General features: G+C 35.7%; 1 protein-coding gene across 1 annotated transcript in view; it reads right to left on the bottom strand.

The window, feature by feature from the left end:
- The window catches only part of LOC101568386 (solute carrier family 5 member 4-like), a 99353-nt gene that overhangs the window by 72773 nt on the left and 14569 nt on the right, over positions 1–12011 (bottom strand). Inside the window, 4 exon segments of the mRNA XM_012512561.2 lie at positions 2268–2336; positions 2339–2372; positions 3828–3932; positions 7031–7090. Coding sequence (XP_012368015.1) covers positions 2268–2336; positions 2339–2372; positions 3828–3932; positions 7031–7090 — 268 coding nt within the window.

The raw sequence follows: 12011 nt of genomic DNA, 5'->3' as shown, positions 1-12011 counted from the left end.
CCGTCTCTCTCTCTCTTAAAGAGTACTGTGCTGGGGTTGGGGAGATAGCTCAGTAGAACAAGTGCTTGCCTTGCAAATGCAAGGTCCTGAGTTCAATCCCCAGTACCACAAAAAAAGAGTACTGTGCTTTTCATTATATAGATCATTCACTTTGTTAAATTGATTCCTAAGTATTTAATTTTTTAGATGTTATTATGAAAGGTGTGGTTTCTTTCATTTATCTCTGTGTCAGTTTGTTGCTTGTGTACAGGAATGCTATTGTTTTTTGAGTGTTTCCTTTGTATCCAGAAACAACTGAATTTGGTTATTAAATCTATGAGTATTTTGGTAGAGTTTTTGTGTTCTTTTTGCAAGGCATAGTATCATCCACAAATAACAATAATTTAATCTCTTCCTTACCTATTTTTATACATATTATTTGTTTTTCTCGCCTAATTTCTTTGACTTATGTTTCCAGAACTTTATTAAATAGGAGTGGTCATATTTTGTGGCTTACTGTTTGTGCAAGATCCTGAAATTTGAATGGAGTCTATAAAGTTAAATAAGTGTGACATACGTTGTAATGCAGAGAAGGAAGGTTTTGTACTGAGAACTTTGCTGTGAACTTGGAAATGCTAGAAAGCCAAATGGAGCAAAGAATATGCGAGATTTTATGTATAAGCATATGCCCAACACACTATGTTATAAAACTATTCTTTTGTATCTGAACAAATAAATTTTTTTTGACAAGAATGAAAAACACAGGTGGTTCCTATGAGCACATATATCTCTTATCTGTTTTTTTTTGAATTGTATGGATTAAAGCACTATGCCATTAACAAAATAATTATACACTATATTCTGGCTGAGATACCATTGTATTGACATTATTATTGACTTAGCACTTATGTGTATAATGTATTTCTACTTTGCTTGTATTGTTCTTATTCAGAATGTCTAAGTACCACAGTGCTGTTCCATCTTTGTGTTAGCTTCTGAATATTAGATAGAGAAAAGACAAAATTTGGTATCGTGAAAATTTCTCTTAATCTCCCCCATTAATCACTGTTTATATGCTCTCTAAAAATTCTAGAAAATCTGTTTTTACTCTAGTTGTAGAACATAAATATTAGCTGAATACTTGAAATAGTTATTTATTTGTGGTTTTGATAATGTACAAAAAGGCATTTTCTATTCTACATTCACTCGATTTTCAGTTGAACTTGCATTTTTTTGTAGGAAGACCTCTTATGGTTTGTGCTAGTTGTCCCCTCAAAGGAGGCATAGGTGGTCTTCTAAAGTTTGTCATGACACACTGGTTATGGGTGTCAGTGCTGCTGAGATTATGGGTCTGTACTACATCCAGCTTGGAACAGATAGCCTGAATGCAACTTAAGGGGGGCGACTTGCTCTCTGCAGCCATTGTAGCTGCTACTCCTTCCATTTGCTCTCTGCTCTTTGTTGCTGCCATGAATGTTTCCTCTTTGTTTTGTGCAACTCTGTCTTGGAGCCAGCTGAGGATGGACTGAAACCTCCAGTAACTGTGAGTTAAATAAACCTTTCCTTCCTTCATTTCACATGTCAGGTATTTTGTCCTGGCAATGAGAGAAAAGTAACTGAAAGAAGGTCTGAAGGAAAGAAGAGTGATTTGGAAAACACGAGAGTAAGATTCTATTTTTTATATAACCTGAAACATGTTTATATGAAAAATAACTTCAGAACTTTCCAATCTTTCTAGTTTGTTTTTTTTTTTATTTCTTATAGCTAAGATTGTACAGTTTAGTTTTTGTAAATGGAATTTTTGAGACATTCCCCACTCTCCCTGGTTCATGGGAGTCTACTTAGACTACTGCCACACAGCTTAACCCCACAGTCATCCTGTGGTTCTTGCCCTTTTTGAACTGTGGCAATCATATCTTATTTTCACATCCTGGAATATTGTATCAATTTGAGACTCATCTTCATTTTTTTCATTTTGAGTTTCCCTGTTACACACATTTGCTATGTATATGATATAAAAATTTTAAAATGACAATTTATGTAACAAATACACAGCTAAGCTAAAGCTTAGTTTCCGTACCCCAGCCAATACATCATTTTACTCAGTGCAGCTGCTTATATCAATTATTGAGAACTCTTTGGTTTATTATAGTCCTTTGTCTGGTTGCCATAATGGGAAAAATGGTATTCTTACCTAACCTGACAGTTAAGACCAAGGATACAAATTATAAGTTGTTGCTATCAGGTAAAGAAACAGTAACATCACAAAGTAAAACACAATGACTCACCAGTGATGGTGTAAATAGCAGTGACTATCAAGAGGATGAAGATTGCCAGGTAAAGGTTGAGGCCCAAGATAGCTGGATGAATATGGCACCAGAAAATATGTTTGCCTAAAGAGGGAACAGTCAAGAAGACAAAGATATACATTTCATGACTTTAGGTTTGTTTCTCAATAGATTTATTTATTTATTTAATTTATGTTTATTTTATTGAGAAACAAATAGCAATGAGTTACAAAACTGATTAATAGGATAGTTTCAATAATTAATATATCATACATTGTTATCTTCTTATTGGTTATCCATAGAACAAGATGCAGACAGGATGTCCTGTCCAAACACTATTAGTACAAATCTATCTTCTCATTGAATTATAGGAAAGTAGCTGTATATCTATCCTAACTATTTTGTATATACAGATACAAAATGGTCTGATAAAAGCCGTCTATGACAACCCAATGGCTATCGTAATTCTAAATGGGGAAAACCTGAAATCTTTTACTTTCAGATCAGGTAGAAGACAAGGATGCCCTCTATCACTACTCCTATTCATTATAGTTCTGGAATCATTAGCTAGAGCCATTAGACAAGAGAGAGAAATAAAAGGAATAAGAATAGGTAAAGAAGAAGTCAAACTATCATTATTTGCAGATGACATGATTTACTTGGAAGATACAAAAAACTCCTACACAAATTCAGTAGCACAGCAGGATACAAAGCCAATACCCAAAAGTCAATAGCATTCCTCTACACAGATAATAAACACACTGGGAGGGAAATTATAGAAATGATATCTTTTACAATAACACCGTGGAAAATGGAATCCTTAGGAAGAAAGTAAAAAATCTATTCAACTATTTTATATTTTTATAAAAAATTAAAAAAACTTTTCTCTTAAATCATTTAAATGTAGAACTGAAGAGCATGAGTTATATCATAATGATCAGAAAATATTTTCCCTAATAAAGAATTACTTGCAATGGCAAAGAATTTTCTATTTATGTAAAGGCGCATATCAGAACAACTTTCAATATCTTAATAGGACTGTAGATTAGATAACAATTTCTATTGAGGTCAATTCCTGGATTTTAAAATTTTCTCTGTGGTTTTATAAAAGAATGCTACTCTTTTTAGCGAACACAAACTTATTTAGACATTGACAGACATTTTTACCTAAAATTGATTCTAAATATGTTTATTTTTGGTGATGGAGAATCAGTGAATAAGATTTTCAACCTAAGAAATAAAAAGATCTGAGAACTTCACTGCTGTGACTCTAGAATAGTATAGAGTTTAGCATGGAATAAAATGATTATTTCTTAGATGAACCATTATTCATATCACGGGCAAGAGTTCATTCTCACCTACAAAGTTATATTTTAAGTGGTATGTCCACCTTTTCTCACTAATGTTTTCTAAAGAGACTCTAAGGAAGTCAAGGTATCCAGATGGCTTTCCATCTGACCTTTTAAAAAGACCATTAAAAGCCTATCTACTCTGTTCTCTGATCTGAGAACTTTGGTTCCACTTTCTTGGAGGCAAGATGCCAGGAGTCATTGAACTCACAGAAATTCCAATGGCCACATTAATGAGGAGGGTAAGGATGGAGAGGGAGATCTGTAATCGTTTCCCACCAAATCTCTTCTTGAGATATTCTGGCATGGTCACCACCTGCAGAGATAGATTACAACAGTAATTCACCTTTGGAAAACCATCTTTGAATTTATTATCAGCTCAAATATTTACTAGATATTCTGATCTTTGAACAATGGCAGTATTTTTCTATTTTTATCAAGTATAAGTTTGAGGTTTAATATGAAAGTTGATATGAAGTATCTATGATAACATCAAATGCCTGTTAGACATTTGAGAAATTACTACTTTTATCTTTTAGATTTGAGTCATTAAAAGTAATATTACCTGCAAATAATTATCCATGAACTTGAATAAGAAATAAATTGACAATCTATTTGTAAATGTACTTTTTAATGTATAGTCATATGATTATCTTTTTGAAAGGAAGAGAATTACATGAAATCTCTATCTATGGTTTCCATTACTGAAGCATGAGATTGAATATATGATCTTGTATGGTGTTGTATCAATGGCATGATGCAAATGAAGAATTATATCTAAAAGAGAATCAGAGAAGAAATTAGGAAGAATTGAAACCTGGCCTTTGCAAGAACCAGGAAAAGAAATGTAAATTGGTCCTCCAGCAACTGTTTGTTGATATTATTATGAGTAAAATGGTGCTGGACATCAGGAAATAGGAAACTAGTGTTGATAGCATCTGAGAAATGTTCAAAGCTCTTCCTCACATCATGGGCCTAGAATATTAGGAAGGCAGAGGTTGTTCTCAGGGAATAGAAGAGGGGTCCTCTTCATGAGTTTGCTACCCAGGCTCACCTCAGGACTGTGATGTACACAGCTCAGGGAAATGCTGTACCAGAATGGGTATGCTTCAAGTGGGATGAAGCAGGGTTCAGACACCACTCCTCAGACACTGTGTGGGGGTATTAGTTGTATCCATGTGGTGCTAATTTTGAAGTCTGGAGGAAGGAAAAGCATATGGAATCATGATGATTTCCAGCTAGATTTCAAAGGAAAGCCTGAGAGGCCAGGCAGAAAACTGCTAATGAGATGAATATGTCAAGGTGTTGACACTGAGGACAGGCCTTGTGGAGTTGTGGGAATGGTAACCCATCCAAGATGTTACAAATGTAAAGCAATAGGCAGTATGAAATATCAACTTTGAAAAGCTGTAGATACTGAATCCAAAGCCAAGCGCTACCTGATGGACTAAGCTAGACAAAGCTATTGGGAAGAACTTCCCAAACCTGACTTGAAGTTTTAAAATCTAGTATCTAATCTGTTGTGTTTCAGTATTGTTGGAGGCCTGTCATACTTGTAAAATTATTTATTCATTTAAGAATGGAATATTTATTATATACCTATGCTGTCACTTTATTTTGGAAGTATACAACTTTTTTGTTTCATAGGTTCATAGCTTTTAGGAGCATGCTTTGACATTCTGATGTGGTTTTGACCTTGAATTTTTGGCTAATGCCACAATAAGTTAACAGTTTGGAAGTACTGCCATGGAGTGAATGTAGTTCATATTGTAAAATAATTATGAAATTTGGGGGTCATGGACAGAAGCTATGACATGAATATGTTTTTGCCCCAAAATTTCATGTATTGGAAATTCAGTTTCTAGTGGTTCTGAGTTTGAGAGTTCCATTAGAAATGGGGTTTACTGGAATGTAGTTGTAACCTGATCACCCCATCCTCATGAAAGGATCAATATAGTTTTTAAAGGACAGAATTAATTCTTTGAACAGTAAGTTGCTATAAAGTTAAGGCATCCTACATGCTTAGTAACCTCTACATACAATTATTACCTTTGCTGATTCTTAACTATCACTATTGAGAGCCCAGGAGATTCTGGCTCTATGCTGCTTAATCTCACAAACAATGGACAAGAAATACTGTTTTCTTTTTTTAAATTTTAAAAAATTCTAAAAAAATATTTATTTATTTATTTGGAACTGGGGCTTTCTATGAAGCTCTGACTCACAGTGATCCTCCTGTCTCATCTTCTCCAGTGCTGGGATTACAGGTGTGCACTACCATGCCTGGTTTGGGTGGCTGGCTCAGTGTGGGGCTGCCATAGCATGTGGTGCCAGGGATTGAACCCGGGTTCTTGCACTTGCCTGGCAGGTGCTTAGACTGCCAAGCTATTTCTCTAGTCCAATACTGCTTTCTGTGTAAAGAACATTGCTTGACACATTTTGTACAGCAACAGGAAATTAATTAAAAGTCATAAAGTGACCAATGCATACACCAATTTATGAAATGAATCTTTTCCTTTTCTTTTTAGATATTATCTGACTTCACTTTGGAATATTATGGTCCACTAGTGAACAGCTCATATACCCAGTAATTTTAGCTTCAAAGGTTAGAGTTGTGCATAGTGCTTCCTTCCCTTCTCCCTTCACCTTCTACCCACTGTCAAGTCTGTCATCTTTGTCCCAGAGCAGCTTCTATTCTGTTCTTTCTCCTTCCTACAGACTTATCAATTATTTTTAAAAATCCTTCATTGTTGCCTTCCATGTCCCACCTGCTCAAGTCATTTTTTTCCTCAACTGAATGGAACTTCTTATAACATGAATCTGTTGATTAACTTTGAGTGCTGGAAAAACTATATTGCCCGTGGGATCATACAAGACACATCTATAATATAGGATGCATAAGCCACTCACAATTGAACCTCAACTGTACCTACAGATCCACTTTCATCTCCCACTATTTTCTCCCATAAACCTATCTACTTTAATTGTGAACATATCTGATATCCAAATATTCCAATTTTATCCATGATTTTCAACTTGTATAGGGTTTCTCTTATACTGATAGAGACATTTCTACCTGCAGAGATGACCTAAACCCCTAAGGATGAAGTAAGGTCACTCTGCAAAAGCTTTCCTATAAGCACACTAGTGGTTAACATACAGGTTCCCTCACAAGGCAGACTCCCTTTCACAGTGTTCATTTTTAGGACATGTACAGATTTCTCTTCTGACTGCAGTCATATCTCACAATGGGTGCTCTTATTGGCAAGACTTTGATTTTTGTCATTTGTATATTCTTAGCAATAGACAAGGAAAAACTGAGAATCCCTTTTTATTATTGAAAGAAAAATTAGTGAATAAAGGGATAGGTATGATGCACCTGGAAGGCCCCCTTGAGCATCTGTGGATACTCACCCCTGCCTTGATGTAGATAGGGACAAACACCCATCCTAGGACCACCACCAGGACCAAAGCCTATAGGAAACCAGGGAAAGAAAGTAAAGTTAAGGAAGTTTGGCTTGTGGAATTTATCATTTCAGGGCACTGAATCTTATAAAAAGTTTTCTTACATCCTGTTCAATTCAAAGTATTGTGAGGGCTACCTTTGCCCATGGGACCTCTCTGGTCCAAACCCATGCATGCCACATGAGTGAGACCCTCTGCTGTATCCTCAGGACTCCTCCACTCCTGAGGACCCCCCAAGACCACCCAGTGAGTGAGAACATCTGGTGCACTCTCGAGAACAGCAGATCCAGGCCAAGCGCAGGACCGGTGAGTGTGTGGGAGAGCTTCCCCTCTGCCCTGCTACCCCTTGTCCCCTTCAGACAAAGCTCAGGCCTGGCATACATGCCTGGGGTGAAACTTTTCAGCTGCAGTCCCTATAAAGAGAATAGGGGACAGAACCACCCAGTTAATCCAGGAGCAGAACATCATGCCAGAGGGACAAAAGAGGTTCACTCTCAAGGGCTGCAACAGGAAGGAGCTGAGCACATCGACCAGATACAAGCCAGATACAACTGGATAAATTCAAACTTTGTAGATGTGCACCCAAATTTCAGTAGGTGCTAAGGTTATAACTGTACCAAATCTCTACAACAAAGGTCAGAGGAGAGTGTCATATGAAATGACAAAGAGAAGGAGCAAATTGAAATCTCACACCCCAAGCCCACCCATAACAAGTGCAGAAAGCACTAGAACAGAAGAAAATGGGACTCACACAGCTAAAATCTCTGAATCATTAGCGTCTGAAATAAAGAAACAACTGCAGAAAGGTATAGAGGAACTCAGCAGAAATAATCTTGAAATAAAAAAGGCAATCTCTCAATTAATAGCATCTGAAGTAAAGACTCAAATGCAGAAACATATGGAGGAAACCAGACTCAAAAAAACCCCTCTGCGGTAAAAGAATTAAAAGCTGCTTCTAAAGAAGATATTGATAAAAAATAGAGGAGATTAGAAAAATGATGGATTCCATGAATGAGCAATACAGGAAAGAAATAGATCGCATGAAGCAGAGTCAAAGAGATATAGAGGAACTTAAAATCTCAATCACAAGCTTGAAAACTGAGTGAAAATGAAGACAGAATTTCAGATCTTGAAGACGCTGGTGCAGCTCATGAAAAGGTAAGAAAAGATCTCTTAAAAACAGCTAGGATGCAGGAAAAAATAATTTATCACCTGCAAGATGATGCAAAGATGAACAATGTGACACTAATAGGCATCAAAAGAGAAAGAAGGAGTCAATACAAATGATATAAAAAGAATATGGGCAGAAGTAATAGCAGAAAACTTCCAAAATATGAGGAAACAACCTGACATTTAGGTAACCAAAGCATATAGAACTCCAAATAACTTCAACCCAATTAAGAACACACCAAGACATATAATAGTGAAGATCCCAGAAATCCAGCACAAGAATAATATATGGCAAGCCACTAGAGAGAAGAAGCAGATCACATTCAAAGGAAAACCCATCAGAATTGTGGCCGACTACTCTTCACAAAACATGAAGGCAAGAAAAGCATGGAGTAGAATACTTCAAGTGATCTATGAAAAAAATTCCATCCCAGGCTACTACACCGTGCAAAATTCTCTTTCAAGTTTGATGGAGAAGTGAAATACTTCCATGACAAAGAACAACTAAAGAATTTCACGATGACAAAGCCAACCCTACACAGACTACTGAAAAATGTTTTAGAGAGGGAACAAAATGATCAGAACTCCACAAACTAGAACAGAAGGAACACATAAATATGGCAAACAATTAAACACAGGACAAAAAGGAATAAACAACAACAGGTAAATAACATGTCAATCATAAGTCAATGCATCTCAACTATAACCATCAATGTAAATGGACTCAATTCACCAATTAAGAGAAATAGACTTGGCACATTGGATTAGGAAACAAAATCCAACAATATACTGTATACAAGAAACACACTTAACTCATAAAGAAATTCATAGGCTGAAAGTCAAAGGATGGAAAACAGTACTACATGCCCCAGAACCTCAGAAAAAAGCAGGTGTAGCAATCTTGTTCTCAGACAGTCTCAACTTCAAACCAAGAATGATGAAACAAAATAATGAAGACCACTATATACTGGTTAGGGGAAAAATTCAAGAGGGAGCAGTAAAACTCATAAATATGTATACATCAAAAATAGGAGCACCCACCTATTTAAGACAAATCTTAATGGACATGAAAAATCTAATATTCAAGACCACATTCTTAACAGGAGACCTTAACACCCCCTTATCGCAAGAAGACAGGTCATCCAGATGAAAAATTAGCAAAGAAGTAAAAAACTGAACCAGATGTTGGAAGAAATGGACTTAGTGGACATATACAGAGTGTTCCAACGAAGCACAGCTGAATACACATTTTTTTCAGCTGCACATGTGTCATTTTTTGAAATAGACCACATACTAGCCCTGAGTTCATGCTTAAGTATATGCAAGAAAGCAGAAATTATCCCATGCATATTATCTGACCACAGTGCAATGAAACAAAATAAATGACAAAAGAAATGAGAAAACCCCCCTAAATACATGGAAATTAAACATCACCTTACTCAGCAATCAGTGGGTTACAGATGAAATTAAGAAATTCAACAATATCTACAATTTAATGAAAATTCAACCTCAACTTACCGGAAATTATGGGATGCGATGAAAGCAGTTATCAGAGGGAAATTTATAGCTGTGAACTCACACACTAGGAAAACAGAATAGGAACAAATAAATACACTAATGCTGCTTCTCCGACATCTAGAAAAGGAAGAGCAAACCAACCTAGAGCCCAAAGACTGGAAGAAATAATAAAGATTAGAGTAGAATGTAATTCAATTGAGATGAAGAAAACAGTTCAAGGAATTAACGAATTAAAAATCTGGTTCTTTGAAAGCTTAAATGAAATTGATAAGCCCCTAGCTAACCTTATCAAAAAGAGGAAAGAAAAAATTCAACTATAAGCAATAAGGAATGAAAAGGGTATAATCACCACAACCGGTTGGAAATTCAGAATGTTATCAGTAGGTACTCTGAGAATTTTTTACTCACAGAATAAAAGACACAGAGGAAATGGACAGATTCCAGAAAAGTAGAAATCATCAAAACTGAATCAAGAAGATATAACCACTCTCAATAACCCAATGACAGCCAATGAAATATGAAATATAATAAAAACCCTACTGACAAAAAAAAGTCCAGCTGCTGATGAATTCGCAGTTGAATTCTATAAGAAATTTATGGAAGATATAATCCCTATGTTTGTCAAACTCCTCAATGAAATTGAAAAGGAAGCAATTCTCCCAAAATAATTCCTAGAGGTAAGTTTTATACTGATACCAAAACCACAGAAAGACACAACTAAAAAGAGAACTACTGGCCAATCTCCCTCATGAATATTAATGCAAAAACCCTTAATAAAATCCTTGCCAATAGAAACAAGAAGTCATCAAGAAGATCATGCACCATGATCAGGTAGGATTCATTCCAGTGATACAGGATGGTTTAATATTCCAAAATCTATAAATGTAATACACTATGTCAATAGAGTGAAAACTAAAAACTACATCATCATCTCAATTGATGCAGAAAAGGTTTTGGAGAAAGTCCTACACTCATTCATGTTGAAAGTCCTACAGAAAATTGGAATAGAAGGCCTCTACTTCAATCTGATAAAAGCTGTCTATGACAACCCTGCAGCTAACATTATTCTAAATGGGGAAAACTGAAATCTTTTACTCTTAGATATGGAACAAAACAGGATTGTCCTCTATCACCACTCCTATTCAATATAGTTTTGGCGTCATTAGCTAGAGCCATTAGACAAGAGGAAGAAATAAAAGGAATAAAAATAGGTAAAGAAGAAGTTAAATTATTATTATTTGCAGATAACATGATACTTTACTTGGAAGATCCAAAACACTCCACCAAGACGCTAATAGAATAAATGCATATGTTAAGTAGCATAGCAGTATACAAAGTCAATACCCAAATGTCAATAGCATTCCTCTACACAGATTGCAAACACACTGAGAGGAAAATTAGAGAAACAATACCTCTTACAAATAGCACTGCAGAAAATGAAATATCTTGGAATTCATTTAACTAAATAAGTCAAAGATCTTTTCACAGAAAATTACAGTACTCTGAAAAAAGATTTTGTAGAGGATTTCAGAAAGTGGAAAGTTAACCCCTGCTCCTGGATAGGAAGAACCAACATTGTGAAGATGACCATACTCCCATAACTCCTATACTGATTTAATGCAAGCCCTATCAAACTACCACCAAGATACCTCACTGACCTATAGCAATTGTTCCTAAAATTTATTTGGAACCAGAAAAGACCTATAATAACAAAGGCAATTCTGGGCAATAAAAACAAGGCAGGAGGCATTACAATTCCTGACTTGAAATTATACTACAAGGTTACTGTGAAGAAATCAGCATAGTGCTGGCAACAAAATAGACCTGAGGATCAATTGAATAGACTAGCCACCTTATCTTTGACAAATGGGCCAACCATGCTCATTGGAAGAAAGATAGCCTCTTTAGCAAATGGTGCTGGAAAAACTAGTTCTCTATATATCGAAAACTAAAACTTGATCCAGGTCTACCACCATGCTCTAAGCTAAAGTCAAAATAGATTAAAGTTCTAAACATTAAAACAAACAGTAAATTTCCTGGAGGAGAAAGTAGGAGGAACTCTTGAAGACACAGGGGTAGGCAAAAGTTCTTGAACAAAAATCAAATCACACAGGTAATACTTGAAAGAATTAATGACTGGAACCTGCTCTTATTGAGAAGTTTTTGCACATCAAAAGAAATTACCAATTTTGCTGAGTTTACATACCTATAATATTCAACAACAGAACTTAAAAAAAATTGG

Source organism: Octodon degus, unplaced genomic scaffold (genome assembly GCF_000260255.1).
Source record: "Octodon degus isolate 3935 unplaced genomic scaffold, OctDeg1.0 scaffold00230, whole genome shotgun sequence".
Classification (NCBI taxonomy): domain Eukaryota; kingdom Metazoa; phylum Chordata; class Mammalia; order Rodentia; family Octodontidae; genus Octodon; species Octodon degus.
This window is presented reverse-complemented; position numbering and strand designations above follow the sequence as displayed.